Source organism: Microcaecilia unicolor, chromosome 3 (assembly GCF_901765095.1).
Source record: "Microcaecilia unicolor chromosome 3, aMicUni1.1, whole genome shotgun sequence".
NCBI lineage: Eukaryota > Metazoa > Chordata > Amphibia > Gymnophiona > Siphonopidae > Microcaecilia > Microcaecilia unicolor.
This window is the reverse complement of record NC_044033.1, coordinates 240,856,357-240,872,447: the sequence shown is the minus strand read 5'-3', so window position 1 is coordinate 240,872,447 and position 16,091 is coordinate 240,856,357. Positions and strand designations below refer to the sequence as shown.

At 40.2% G+C, this 16,091-nt stretch overlaps 1 protein-coding gene across 1 annotated transcript in view; it reads left to right on the top strand.

Moving 5' to 3' along the window:
• The first annotated feature begins 6,318 nt into the window (after window positions 1–6,318).
• Window positions 6,319–16,091, top strand: part of LOC115464499 (vomeronasal type-2 receptor 26-like) — a 40,576-nt gene continuing 30,803 nt past the window's right edge. The window contains exons 1-3 of the mRNA XM_030194866.1: window positions 6,319–6,324; window positions 7,242–7,402; window positions 12,025–12,316. Of these exons, the coding sequence (XP_030050726.1) occupies window positions 6,319–6,324; window positions 7,242–7,402; window positions 12,025–12,316 (459 nt within the window). The remainder of the gene's footprint in view (window positions 6,325–7,241; window positions 7,403–12,024; window positions 12,317–16,091) is intronic.

The following is a 16,091-nucleotide window of genomic DNA, read 5'->3' as shown; positions in this document are numbered from 1 at the left end:
GGTGTTAGATTAATTCGCTAGGATTGCTTGCTGTTAAAGAAAAGAAATGCACATTAGTAGATCTGTTAATACATGAAATTATACAAGAGTTGAAAGTTATCGTGAGTTGAACTTATTTGTTATTCTCAAACATTCATTGCACCTTAAAACATCTTGTGCAATAAATTATTTAAATCCAAAATTTAGTGTGCAAAATTGTCATCATTAAAATTTTGTAACATCTAGGGAAATTCGCTTAACATCTTGAATTACACACTGTATAACATACAGAATTTCCCCACCTTTCTTTGTACCTTCCTTAAGTGGTGAGAGTTTATCGTGGGACCCTACACCGTGATTTTACCATCGCACCACCCTCTTTAAAAAACCTCACCCATAGGGGATCTACAGAAAGAAAGTCATTTTCAAAAAAAAAAAACATCTTTTTTTCAAAAATAGTGTTTTGAACAAGGTTTTGTGATTTGGACGTTTTGTTTTTTGGTCCATTTTCAAAAACAAAAAATGTCCAAGTGCAAAACCCACAACATCAAGCTATTGGGATATAGGAGGAGGAGCCATCATTATTAGTAAACTGGTCCCCCAGACATCTCATGAAACCAATAGGTCACCCTAGGAGGCACTGCAGTGGAATTTATAAAATGCTCCCAGGTACACATCTCACAATTGCTCCCTTATCTTGTCTGCTGAACCCCCCAAACCCCACCCAAAACCTACTACCGCCAACTGTACACTACTACCATAGCCCTTATGGGTGAAGGGGGCACCTATATATGTAGGAACAGTGGGTTTCTAGTGAGTTTTGGAGGGCTCACAATTTCTTCCACAAGTGTAACAGGTAGGGTAAGTATGGACCTGGGTCCACCTGTCTGCAGTGCACTGCACCCACCATTACACTACTCCAGGGATCTACATGCTGTTCTAATGGACCTGAGGCTGGCAAGTAATGTATTAAATCACATTTTTGGAAGGGCAGTAAGGAGATGTCATCCCTGATTCCATCCAGTGGTCATCTGGTCATTTAGGGCACCCTTGTGTGCCTTATTCGTTATAAAAACAAGTCTACTACTACTACTACTACTACAATTTTGCATCAAAACGTCTTAGCTTTAGTCCTGGATGGTTTTGTTTTGTTCCTTATGGCTTTAAAATTTCCAAATGTTAGGAACGCCCAGATCCCACCATTAAAATATCCCTGACACACCCCCTTGTGATTTGAACACACTTCTGATGGACTTCATAGAAAAATTGGTTTTAAAAATACCAATTTGGAAGTTTTGTGAGAAAAATGTCCAAATGCAGATTTATGCCAGTTTTTGGACGTTTTTCTCTCTTGAAAATGAGCTCCTTAATGAGATTACACTTACACTGGAATTTTCTTTCTCTTACTCCCCTTTCCCCACCTTGTGTTTCTCCCTAGGTTAATTTTAACCAAATTCTTCTCCTCTCTTGAATTTTATTAAGTTTCCCATGTAATCCAAGCTATCTTTTGTTTCCATCTTCTCATTTCAACCCTAATATTATTAATAAGTAAACCACTTGATATTTGATTTTATTTGAGGTATATTAAATAAAATTGAACTGTGAACTGTGATAGTCCATTTGCTTGCATGATATTCTATAACATAGCAGACCCTGTTATCTTAGACTTTGAGAGGCATAATTGAAAGGGACGCCCAAGTTTTCCTGAGGATGTCCTCGCAGGATGTCCCCAGAGAGGGGCGGGGACACCCGTATTATCAAAACAAGATGGACGTCCATCTTTTGTTTCGATAATATGGTCGGGGATGCCCAAATGTTGAAATTTAGGTCTTCCTTAGAGATGGTTGTCCCTAGACTTGGTCATTTCTGATTTTTGGTGATAATGGAAACCGAAGACGCCCATCTCAGAAACGACCAAATCCAAGCCTTTTGGTCATGGGAGGAGCCAGCACTGCAGTGGACTTCAGAAATTGCTCCCAAGTGCATACCTCCCTTTCCTTGTGTGCTGAGCCCCCAAAACCCACTCCCCACAACTGTATACCACTACTATAGCCCTAAGGGGTGAAGGGGGGCACCTACATGTGGGTACAGTGGGTTTCTGGTGGTCTATGGTCATCCTCGCGACGGAGAGAGGTTGGGGAAGCCCAAAATCTGCTTTCCTTTATACCGATTTGGGCGACCGTGTGAGAAGGACGCCCATCTTCCGATTTGTGTCGAAAGATGGGCATCCTCTTTCAAAAATGAGCCTGTTTGTCATGTGAATCCTCACTCTCCAAAACACATTTTTGGGTCTTCATTAGTGACCCAACATCACAGCAAATAGTAATCTAGCATACCTTACAACGGTTAACAGACCAAAGAACACTGCATATCTCCCAGATTGGTTACGTTCAACAACATCAGTGAAATGGCAATCTTGCACAGTTGAAACCATCACCATAGTCCTTATGACTATGGGGACAATATAACCCGTACAGAATGCACCTATACCACCTTCAGGGATCCCATAGCCATCCTTCCATTAGCTGTGTGCAGCATGTGAAGCCTACAAACTTGGGAAGGTTGGAGGAGGAGGTAGGTGGCCATCTAGATAATGAGGGAAAGGACAGAGAATGTCATGCACAGAGAGATCTCAGGCCTTATTGCAATTGTGCCCACATGCATAACTTTGGTAGACACTTCATGGTTTATTTAAACTTTCTATATCACCCATAATAACAAGTAGAGCTGAGAGGTGTACAATTTTAAAAACTAAAATTAAAAAGAAAATAAGAAAAGAACTACAATATATTCATTTATTTATTTGTTACATTTGTATCCCACATTTTCCCACCTATTTGTAGGCTCAATGTGGCTTACATAGTACCGAAGAGGCGTTTGCAGGCTCCGGTGAGCGCTATAGAAATGATAAGTAGTAGTAGTATGTTGTGGTAAGATAAAGTTCATGTGGCACAGCCACATTAGGGAATCGTACAACGGAAGAGTTATGTCCATTACGTACTTAAGTTTTGTTGTGTTGCAGGGATCAGGCATTTAAGTTGGATCGGAGGGGTATGCCTTTTTGAACAGGTTAGTTTTTAGTGATTTCCGGAAGTTTAGGAGGTCGTACATCTTTTTCAAGGCTTTTGGTAATGTGTTCCACAGTTGTGTGCTTATGTAGGAAAAGCTGGATACATAAGTTGATTTGTATTTAAGTCCTTTGCAGCTTGGGTAGTGCAGATTTAGATATGTTGATTCGGATGTGTTTCTAGTTGGTAAGTCGATGAAGTCTGTCATGTATCCTGGGGCTTCACCATAGATAATTTTGTGAACCTGGGTGCAGATTTTGAAGGCAATGCGTTCTTTGATTGGGAGCCAGAGTAGTTTTTCGCGGAGGGGTTTTGTGCTTTCAAATCACGTTTTCCAAATATAAGTCTAGCTGCTGTGTTTTGAGAGGTCTGGAGTTTCTTTAAGGTTTGTTCTTTGATTCCCGCATAAATCCCATTGCAGTAGTCTATGTAGTTTTGTACCATTGATTGTATCAGGTTGCAAAATGTTTCCCTTGGGAAGAATTGTTTCAAGCGTTTGAGTTTCCACATTGAGTGGAACATTTTCTTTGTTGTGGATGCTACTTGGCTGTCTAGTGTTAGGTTGCTGTCTATTGTAATGCCGAGGATTTTCAGGCTGTCTGAGATAGGAAGGGTATAGTCTGGGGTGTTGATACTTATGGGGTTGTCCGCGCTGTATTGGGATGAGAGGATGAGACAATGAGTTTTTTTCTTTATTGAGTTTTAGTTGAAATGCATTTGCCCATGAGTCCATGATGTTCAAGCTGAGCTTGATTTCGTTGGTGATTTCTGTCAGTTTGGTATTGTACTGAATGTATATTATGACATCATCTGCATATATGGAAGGGTTAAGGCCTTGGTTGGGTAAGGACTTGGCTGGAGGGGTCATCATTAGGATGAAGAGTATCGGTGATAGCGGTGATCCTTGTGGTACTCCACAGTCTGCTTTCCACGGTGATGATATGCTTGAGTTTGATTTTACTTGATATGTTCTTGTGGTTAGGAAACCCTTGATCCAGCTAAATATGTTTCCACCGATCCTAAACTTAGCTAGCAGTCTTATTAATATATTATGGTTTACCATGTCGAATGCACTAGACCTATCGATTTGGAGGAGAAGGATGTTTTTGCCTATGGCTATTTCCTGCTTGAATTTGGCTAGGAGAGTGATTAGTACTGTTTCAGTGCTGTGGAGGGGGCGAAAACCTGACTGTGCTTCATGTAATATTGAGAATTTGTTTATGTAATCTGTAAGTTGTTTGGTTACCATGCTTTCCATCAGTTTTACTGCCAACGGGATCAATGCTACTGGAATATATGATAGGACAGAAGACATATACAGTTAAAGAAAAATCTTAAGTAACTGATGTTTTATGTGGAAATATGCAACACAGAGGGGGAAGCCCTAACCCGTCTAATTAATCAATGCCAAAAGGCAACGTCTTTATCACAGTTTTAAAATCTTTTAATGACAAAATAAAACAGAAAGTCAAAGGCAAATTATTCCATGTCAAAGGGGACAAGAAATTAAAAAAAAACTGATTACATCGTTCATTCCAATCTAGCTTGTTTTTGGACTGGAAGGACCAATCGGTAGTCATTGATAAATCGAAGAACCCGTGTCGGAGTTTAGGGAATAGTGAAAACAGCTAAGTAATCTGGAAAGTCCATTTAAACACTTTGAACGTCATAAATGCAATTTTATAAATAATTCTATGCATAACAGGCAGCCAATGATGTTTTTTTTTTTAACAAAGGAGTAATGTGTTGTCATTGTTTCACATGAGTTAACAGACAAATTGCTATATTTTCTCTAGTTTGCAACTTTTTCATTAAGAAATGTGTAAGACCAGCATAGACAATATTACAATAATCCAATTTGGTGATAAGTAGAGAGAGAATAAGGCCATGAAATATATTATTATCAATAGATGTCTAACTGAACGCAATTGACGGAGAACGAAAAAGCTAGCTTTATATAAATGAGAAACTTGTGGAGCAAAAGATACCCTAGATTCTAGTATAATTCCAAGATATTTAAATGAATCAACTGGCACTACAGGCTTCCCAGATAGTGAAATAGTGTTTGTTGAGGAAGAAAAGTGGCCTGTGATCCAACATGTGACAGTTTTGTCTTTCTTTAACACTAATCTATGATCGAATAGCCAGTCTGCTATACAATTTATGCAGCCCTGAAGTGGATCTAGTTGAGGTGAAAAAGGTTCTGCAGGGTTCAGAAAGAGGATGTTGTCAGCTTAAAAGTGCGCTGATATATCTTTAGATTGGATGAGAGTGGCCAAAGGACTAAGAAAAAGATTGAAAAGAAGAGGTGAGAGTATAGAACCCTGGGTGACACCATAGTGTAAAGAAATCACTTTAAAAGACCATCCTAAAAGAAAATATGAAAACTACTCCAAAACAACACCAGAAATTCCCAAAGCAGATTATGAAAGGAACAATTTTGGGTTAATCAGATTAAAGGCTGCTGATAGATCCAGTGAGAATGTCAGTATCACCTTATATTGTCCATATAAGAGCATATTTCATTAATAAGAGCTGCCAAAGCTGTTTCAGTACTATAATTTTGCTAAAAACTGGACTGCCTGGGGTGTAAAGCCAGAGTTTTTTCGACAAAAGATGAGAGTTGATGAAATTGACAGAAAGCAAAGATTCGATACTGGCCTATAATGTGCCAAGATAGCTGGATCCAACAATTTCTTCTTTAATATGAGCTGAACAACAGCCATCTTCCATATGGATGGTACCTGACCAGAATTTAAGCTATGGTTAATAATTTCTAATAAAGGTGGATGAGTCTTTAGCTATGGTAACTTTATTCATTTCCAAAAGTGATTGCAAGTATCCACCCCTCACTAGTGATGGAACATGTTTCAGCAAGTGGCAAGGGAATCCACCTTGCCCCTTACTATTCTCCCCCTCTTTAACAAAGTCACGCTAGCAGCTGTTGTGCAATAATGCGGACAAAGCCCATTTACTTTTAATGAGCTTTGTCAGCATTAACCCACCACTAGCCGCTAGCATGGCTTGATAGAAAGGGGCCTATATTTGCAAAATATGCATGTAGGCAGATGTAATCCTCACAATCTGCCTCCTGCTGCCTCAAAGTTTTCCCTCTCTGCCAGGATCTGCCCAGACAGAAACAGGAAATTGCATTAGCAGGGAGCGGGATCCTGGCATTGAGAGAAAGCTTCAGGGCAACCAGAGGCAGCTTGTGAGAATGTCCTGGCACTGTAGCCCCTCTGAGAATGGAAATGAATTTTAAAAGAAGATCATGAAGGTGAGAGAAAGGAAGAAGGAGATGGACTGTGGTGGGAGAAGGGGAAAAGATTCCTGGACCATGGGGTACCCCTGGAGCTGTGAGGCCCAGGGCAGCTGCCCTGTTTGCCCCCACCCCCACCCCGCCTAATGCCTGCCCTGTTAATAGCAAACCCATGCCTACAGCCTTCTTAGTCTTGCCCCAGGCCAGAAAGGCACAAGCTGTGGAAAAATCTCCCACCCTCTGGAAATTGAGCTGTGTTTTTATTTTGTTTTGCAGGAAAGTTTTGATTTCTTCCTATGTCTGAAACTCTCTTTGCAGTTGTCAAGTGTATTCTTTAATCCATCATGAAGATAGTATTGTTTAAAATTAAAAGATGACAACCACACTACTTTATAAAATATGAAGGGAATATAATGTCACTGATTATAATCATTTTCTTCTCACTGAGATTTTCTATATAATTAATTTTTGTTAGTTAATAAACATGCAATTTCTATTAGATATATTAAGAAAGCAAAACAAAAAATCAAAAGTATAATGTCAAACACATATATCTGGAGAAGACATCCCTTGAGGCTGAATCTTTGAGGAGCAGGACTCTATAAAGATTTATCTGTGCCCTCACCAGCTGCTGAATCACAGCTAATAATACAGAGATCTATGCAACATCAGTATGAGACTTGTGCTGTCTTTCCTCAACCTCCTGTGTGTCTTTGCACAGATTTAGTGGTCTGCACTTTGAAAATTCTTGGTCATAATATGACTTTTTTTCTGCAAATTATTTTAATATCCAAGACCTCTTAAACTTCCTCCTCATACCACAATTGCAGAGCAGGACAAGCAGGTGTTTGTTTCATAGGAAAAACTGATTCACAACCTGAAAGACGGCAGCAATTCTGGTCCTGATTTTGATACTTTTCTACATTCAATGGAAGACCACCGAGGGCCAGGGTCCACCAGTAAAATATGGAAGCATAAAACCAGGATACCACAAGGATGGAGACATCATGATTGGAGGAATTGTTACAATGAGAGATTTAATAATCTCCAAACCACCGTCCTATACAACTTTGCCCACATGGAATTATATTTACTTGTAAGTAACACAGGAGCTTAGTTCCTATTGGACACACACTTATGATTCATATGTTTAGGATGGTCTCTGACTTTAACTTCCAATTTGATTTGTAGCTTAATGAAGGATCTTTAGATAAGAGAGACCTTTGTGGGATTTTACATTTGCCTAACACCATTTAATGGGATGCTATGAATTTAATCATAATCTGATGGTTTACAGTTCTAAATCAGGGTCTGTCAATAAATTAATTGCCATTAAGAAAACACACAGAGGTAGATATTCAAAATCATTTAAGCAGTTAACTTCCGGTTTAACCACATTAGTCTTTTTTTAATTTTTTTTTTTAATTTGGAGCTATCAAACTGAAAACCTTAGGTTAGATAGCAAAATATCTTGTCTGAGTTACATGTGTAAAAAGAGAGTAGTGATATTCATCCCCTTTTTGGTCAAATTTATTCCGTTTAAGTTTAGAACTGTATATTCATCAGTCCTATTTAAATGGATAGTGTGTTTGCATCAAAGCAGTCAAATAAGCCATTTGCTTATTTTTATACAGAGACCACCCTGCTGAATATCGACCTTACACTGTCCAGGTAAACAGATGAGAAACTGCTCAGCTGAATTCTCACTTAGCTCAAGGTATAAAATGAGCAAAACTAGTGACCTTAAAATTGTCATATATGCAAATTTTTTCATCACCATAAAAATCTAAGGGATTGGTATTCAAAGTATAATCCAACCAGTTAGTGCCGCAAAATATCATGCTAACCACTAAAACAAAACAGGCTATTTTGTGTGTACAGAGAGCAGAGTCAGCACTTATGTGGTTAAGTGCCGCTAATCAGCACTTACATGCATATGATGACCTCATGAATCGGACTGGTTAAAAGACTTCTAGTTATTGCTATGACCTTGTTTCATAGGGAGCTTGTAGGGATCTGTACCCAGAAAATTTTCAGTTTGGTTTCCTCTTTCATTTGCTTTTGAATCATGAAACATCAGTTGTTTCCATCAGTGTCCTGGCTAACCTTCTTTTGAAGAAACACTCACTTGATCGCCAAATTATAGGCTTGTTCTTCTTTTCTAAAGTGGTTGATAAAACAGTTTTCTCCCAATTCCTATGCATTCTGAGGCCACAAATATTTTCCTTCCGCACCTGTTTGGCTTTTGTGTAGACCGTGGCATGGAGTCCATTCTGACTGGTTCTTGAGTGAGATTTACTCTATCCTTGATAAGGGTTAGATTGAACACCTTATCTCTTTAGATTTATCATTGGCTTTTTATCTAATGAATCAAAAACTTCTTTGCTGTTTTGTGAATTCTGAGCTCTCTGGTATGGTATTAAAGTGGTTCAACTCCTTTCTTACTGATCGTGCTTCTCAGTCTGTGCCCATTCTACTCTGTCCACTCCCTCCCTTTCACCTGTGGTGTTCCTGGGGGTCACCCCTTCTTTTCCAAAATATTTCTTAGTCCTCTTGTCACTGATCTTCAGAATGAAGATGTCTTGTATTACTTCTATGTTGTTGACATTCTTAAGATTGTTCTGCAAAATGATCTTACCCCTGATTTTTCCTAGATTCAACATTGTCTCAATCCAATTTCTTTTTGGTTTCAATCTAATCACTTGACCCTGAATACTTCTAAAATTGTCACCTGTTGAGTGACAGGTGCAAAGGACTGTCTCTCATTTTTTCTTTGTTGACTAATTTAAATACCTTGGCGTTTGCATCAACCAGCACCTCTTTTGATCCTCACATCTATCATTTAATTCAAATTTGCTCATGACCATTGCAACAGTTTAGATAAATGTAGTCTTATGCTGACCAAGAATCTCAGATTATGTTCCTGCATGCTCACATCATATCTCAGATGGATTACTGTAACACTGAGTATGTCAGTTTCCAACAGCTGCTACTTCAATATATTCAATCAATACAAAATACCATAATCAGACTTTGTCATGCACATAGGTTTCATCACATTACATCACTCCTCTGTTGTTATCACTGATTTCCAGTCATGTTTCAAATTCAGTTCAAACTCTATACCAGTATCCCTCCCTATTTGGCTAAATTTATCGTACCATACTCATCTTCCCTTCTTTTACCTTCATCAAATTCCTTGTGGCTTTTCATACCTCTGTCTTCACTGATGCATCTTGATACCAGTAGAAAAGCAACAGTTTTATTTTTTGTTTTTACTTTGTGGAATTTAGGCGGAAGTTATCAATATGGGCTACCATTAAGTCAGGTTATTTTACTGTTAAGCCAGGTTTTTAGTTACTATTGCATAAAATGGGACATCTGCTCAAACAGATGAAGTTAGCAGTAGAATTATCCATCTTAATGGTGGCCCACATTGAGGGGCATAATCGAACGGGGCGCCCAAGTTTTCATCAGCCTGTGTCAGGCACATAGGTCTGATCACATTACACCACTCCTCTGTTGTTATCACTGATTTCCAGTCATGTTTCAAATTCAGTTCAAACTCTATACCAGTATCCCTCCCTATTTGGCTAAATTTATCGTACCATACTCATCTTCCCTTCTTTTACCTTCATCAAATTCCTTGTGGCTTTTCATACCTCTGTCTTCACTGATGCATCTTGATACCACTAGAAAAGCAACAGTTTTCTTTTTTGTTTATACTTTGTGTAATTTAGGAGGAAGTTATCAATATGGGCTACCATTAAGTCAGGTTAATTTACTGTTAAGCTAGGTTATTAGTTACTATTGCATAAAATGGGACATCTGCTCAAACAGAAGAAGTTAGCAGTAGAATTATCCATCTTAATGGTAGCCCACATTGATAACTTCCCTTGTTAGTATCTATGTGCCACTGAGTGGGGTATGTACCTGCTGAAGAAAGAGGGGACCTGGAGAGAGAGAAAGTAAAAGAGATCTAATTTGAACTATATGAGAGTAACATTTCCCAGCCAGAGAACAATTTTCAGAAGGATTTATAGGTACCAAATGAGCATGTAAATGGTTAGATTAATGACCTATTCACTCGTATGTTCATACATAAATGCTGATATTCTGCTTATTCACTGTTCTATGACTATATGAATATCTTTCACAGTTCATAGTTAAAAGGTAGATCACACATAGGGTGAAGTCTGGGTGGGTCATAGGCAGGTCTCACACTGGGCTGTGCCAAGGGTCTCTGGTGCCCCCCTGCAGACTATCAGTTGCCCCCCCCCCCCCCCCACGTGGCACATTTTTTTGTAAAGCTTTTTGTACTTATTTTGCCATCTTTTTTTTGGGGGGGGGGGTAATGGCTCACTTTGCTTTTTCCCTGTCTGCCTCTTTGCCTTTCTGTTCCATCAGCTTATTTTCCTTTCTTGTGCTGCCCTTGTAGTTTCCCCTCCTTCCTCCCTGATTCTAGCTTGTTCTCTTCCCCCCCCCCCCCCCCACACACAGAAATGTCCTTGTCTTGTCTTTCCTTTCTTCCCAGCTGGTTCACTCCCAGTTCCCCCAACCTGCAGGGCCTTCAAATGCACTTTCTTTATCCCTATAAGTAGGCCCAGGCCATTGCAGTAATCAAAACAAGGCTTTCAAAAGAAATTTCAGATGTCTTACCAATGTCAGCAATCCAAGCAGCCATCTCTCCTCTCCTCTCAGCACTCTTTCCTGCTCCTATCTGAAGGGGGACGTGTGCTGCAGCCTCTCCCCTTCATTAGTGCTGGCTGTTGTTAAAAAGAGTGAAGGGGAGCACGGACGGAGGGACGATGCTTCAGGCTGCCTTTGCTTTTGCTTCAGCTGTTCCACAAACAGGAAATGAGTGCGGGCCCAGAGGCAGCCTGAAGCATTGTCCGTCTGTGCTCCCCTTCACTCTTGCTGAACTGGAAGCTGCTCTAGATTTTACTCGGCCGGCGGCAGCGGCGCCCTTGAAGGCAGGCGCCCCCCTGCCATGCTTACCCCGCTTACCGGGTTGGCACGGCCCTGGTCTCACATTTATACACATAGGGATTGATTCAATCTAAATCAGTGCCAAAAAAGCGCTTACAGGTATTCTATTGTGCATCTGAAGTTAGGTGTGGTTTATAGAATTAGCGTTTATAGCTGGGAATCACATCTATCTTTACGTACGACCATTTGCACCAGCTGAAATGTGCTATATTTAGCTACAGCCATATGAACCAACTGCTCAGAATGCCCATGAACCATGCCCCAATTTTAGCCTTGCATGTTAAATTTAGGCATGGATTGTGAGCCCAGATTTACTCACAAACACTTTTTATAGAATAAGGGGGATAACAGAAAATACTGCACACATCTCGAGGTATGAGTATTTACCCCAGCTCTATGGCTGATATATGTGCTCACATCTTATGCTACTTTTCTGTAAAGGAGGGTAGGTTCCATTTTATAGAATTGCTCCCATAGTGGTGATATTCATCCTAATACTACTACTACTACTACTACTACTACTACTACTTATCATTTCTATAGCGCTACAAGGCATCCTGAATACAGATAGCCTGTGCATTTAAGTTTAGGCCTAATATAATTATATTTTCAAACCTTTTAAGCTGGCTTTTAAAAACACACTCTGACCACTGGCTTTGAAAATAGTTCCACCGCTTTCTTTCCATCCTTCAGTGAGTGATTAATTGTCTGATCTTCATTGTCTTACAGTTTTCATGAAGAAAACTATTTTGACTACCTGGCCTTTGTTTCTGCAGTGGAGGAGATTAACAACAGCTCAGAGCTCTTACCCAACATCACACTAGGGCTTCATCTTTATGAATCTTATCTCAATCCATTCTTTGTGTTTGGGGCTGCCATGAGTATATTTACTGGTATGGACACCTGGGTTCCTAATTATCGCTGCAAAACATCTGGCACGCTGGCCGCTATCATTGAAGGCCTTACATCAGAGCAATCAAGTCAAATGTCCAATATGTTCAGGATGTACCACTATCCACAGGTAAAAGGACTGTTCTGTTTTCTTTTACTGTATAATCTATTAAGAAAAGAGTGAAGGATGGGGAATGCTGTGATACATTAGTTTACTAAGCTGCATTAGAAAGTGGAGCTAGCATGCCCTTGCATGAAATCTTTCCCAAAAAATGGCCGTTTTCTAATTTTTCCATTAATGCGTTAATGTTGCCATTAGTGTGCAGCCATTAAAAAAATTAGGCGGTAAGAGCTCACACGTGATTCCTGCGCTAATCAATAAGGAGGAAATTAAAAATATAGCACTGAACATTTGGTGCTGATAAAACTGAGCACTAAGCACTGTTCTATACAGGGAATACACCCTTTATAGAATTATATCTGGTGTGGATCGATCACCTAACTTTTGGGGCATTGTACTTATGCCTGCGATTGAAGTTAAGTACTGTGCTTTATAGATGCGCACACAAATTTTTAATACTGCCAATTAATATCAATAATTGGTTGTCAGAACCCAATTACTGATGCTCATTAGTCAATGTATACACAAAGTTGAGTGAGGATGTTTGGGCATGACATAAAATCTGGGGGTTAATGCACAGTAATGAAGCTGCGTTAACTGATTAGTAAAGGAACACACTTTCTTCACACGCCAACCAATTAACGCATGGTTAGTGCCTGAATCCTTTCACCTACTAAATAGGTGTTGGTAGAGGCTCACGTCCTAGTTTCTTTTGCCTCCTGCCAGATCCTTTCATTACAGTGTGCTCGCTCTTGAGATTACTCTTATTTTATGACCTGGTTATGGAACAAGATTCCTCCCTCTGTGAGATCTAATAATGATATCGTGAGATTTTGTAAGGCTGTTAAGTCTTAATTGTTTTAATCTAACAATTTGATAAGTTGAAATGGAAATTGTCAGACTGGAACCATTGTTTAATTTAATTTAATGTTGTTATTTGTTGTATTTTATTATATTATGAATGCAAACGTGATGCACATTGGAAAGAATAATCCAAATCATAGTTATCTAATGCAAGGGTCCACCTTAGGAGTCAGCACTCAAGAAAAAGATCTAGCTGTCATTGTAAACAATACACTGAATTCTTCTGCCCAGTGTGCAGTGGCAGCCAAAAAAGCAAATAGAATGCTAGGAATTGCTAGGAAAGGGAAGCAAAATAAGACAGAATATTATAATGCCTCTTTATTACTCCATGGTTCGACCTCACCTTTAGCATTCAATTCTGGTCTCTGTATCTCAAAAAAGATATAGCGGAATTAGAAAAGGTTCAAAGAAGAGTGATGAAAATGACAGAGAGGATGGAACTCCGCACATATGAGGAAAGTCTAAAGAGGTTAGGGCTCTTCAGCTTGAAAAAGGTTATCAATAGAAATCAAACAAAATAAAACATGGAAAAGAAAATAAGATGATACCTTTTTTATTGGACATAACTTAATACATTTCTTGATTAGCTTTCGAAGGTTGCCCTTCTTCCTCAGATCGGAAATAAGCAAATGTGCTAGCTGACAGTGTATATAAGTGAAAACATTCAAGCATTACTATGACAGTCTGACAGGGTGGGAGGAGGGGGGTGGGTAGGAAGTATGCATGGAGACATCAAAGCATATCATTGATATTCTAACAGGTTGGGTGTGGATAGGTGAGGGGAGGGTGATCAACAGAGACATACAGCTTTATGGTTTATAATGGGCTAGGAACCCCAGATCCTTGTTAAGTCCTTTCTGTTGGGTGTTAAAATATTCAATCATTCTGACTTCAAAGGTCTTACGTTCTTGTATGGTTTTAAAGTTACCTTTCAGGATTCTCACTGTGAAGTCACTGGTACAGTGTCCCTGGTCCTGTAAAATGTTGACCAACAGACGTGGGAACCCTGCTGGCACCAGTATTGTTCATATGATGTCTATGTAAATTGAATCTTGTCTTAAGCATCTGGCCTGTTTCTCCAATATAGCATCCTTCGTTACATTTTTTACACTGAATGATATATACCACATTGGAAGATGAGCAAGTGAAAGATCCCTTTATGTTGAATATCTTTCCTTTGTGGATGACTTTGGGGTCCTGTGAAATATTTTGGCATAGTTTGCAACTGGATAAATTACAGGGAAGTGTGCCCTTCTGTTCCTTTTCAGTCTGTGATGGAAGTTTACTTCTGATTAGCTTGTGTTTTAAATTGGGTGGCTGTCGGAAGGCCAGTACTGGTGGGGATGGGAATATCTCTTTCAGTAATTCATCCTCCTGGAGTATAGGTTGTAGATCTCTTATGATTTTCCTCAGTTTTTCCAGCTCTGGATTGTATGTCACTACAAGCGGGATTCTGGGCACTGTAGGAAGGACAGGCTTAATAATCAAATAAATAAATGGTAAAAGGACTCCCCAATATGTGGAACCCAGGTTTCACTCCCAGCATACTAGGATACCAACTAGCTCTTTGGGTCACGCACCCCGAGACCCGGGCCATAAACAAACAGAACAGATGTGGGTATTGTCACTGAGCTGGGTGCAGGCTGTGGCAGAACTTGCTCTAGTAGGTCATAGGGTATTAAGCCACTATCAGGCTTATTTTCGAAAGAGAAGGATGCCCATCTTTTGACACAAATCGGGAGATGGGCATCCTTCTCTCAGGGTCGCCCAAATCGGCATAATCAAAAGCTGATTTTGGGCGTCCTCAACTGCTTTCCGTTGCGGGGACTACCAAAGTTCCCGAGGGCGTGTCGGAGGCATAGTGAAGGCGGGACTTGGGTGTGCCTAACACATGGGTGTCCTCGACCCATAATCAAAAAAAGAAGGGCATCCTTGATGAGCACTTGGACGACTTTACTTGGTTCTTTTTTTCTTATGACCAAGCCTCAAAAAGGTTCCCGAACTGACCAGATGACCACCGGAGGGAATCGGGGATGACCTCCCCTTACTCCCCCAGTGGTCACTAACCCCCTCCCACCCTCAAAATACAACTTCAAAAAATGTTTTGCCAGCCTCAAATGTCATACTCAGGTCCATCGCAGCAGTATGCAGGTCCCTGGAGCAGTTTTAGTGGGTGCAGTGCACTTCAGGCAGGCAGCCCCAGGCCCATCCCCCCACTACCTGTTACACTTTTGTGGTAAATGTGGGCCCTCCAAAACACACCAGAAACCCACTGTACCCACATCTAGGTGTCCCCCTTCACTCAAAAGGGCTATGGTAGTGGTGTACAGTTGTGGGTAGTGGGTTTTGAGGGGCTCAGCACACAAGGTAAGGGAGCTATGCACCTGGGAGGAATTTGTGAAGGCCACTACAATGCCCCCTAGGGTGCTTGGTTGGTGTCCTGGCATGTCAGGCGGAGCAGTGCACTACGCATGCCGGCTCCTCCCATGACCAAAAGGCTTGAATTTGGTCGTTTCTGAGATGGGTGTCCTCAGTTTCTATTATCACCGAAAATCAGAAACAACCAAGTCTAAGGATGACCATCTCTAAGGTCGACCTAAATTTCACGATTTGGGTGTCCCCGACCGTATTATCGAAACAAAAGATGGGCATCCATCTTGTTTTGATAATATTTCTACGCCCCTTCACGGGATGTCCTCAGAAAAACTTGGGCGTCCCTTTCAATTATGCCCCTCCGAATTATTTCAGTTTAGTTTCCTTTATCAGTCTAGGTGCAAAGAACTTCACTCTCACTCCAAAGAAACACTTTCCATGTCAAGGTTTGTATTTTTGCAAACAAACTTTACTTAAACTCTGCAACAGGCAGCAATCCAAAGTCCAACTTGATTTCACAACAGGTAGTTCACTTGATATCAGACTG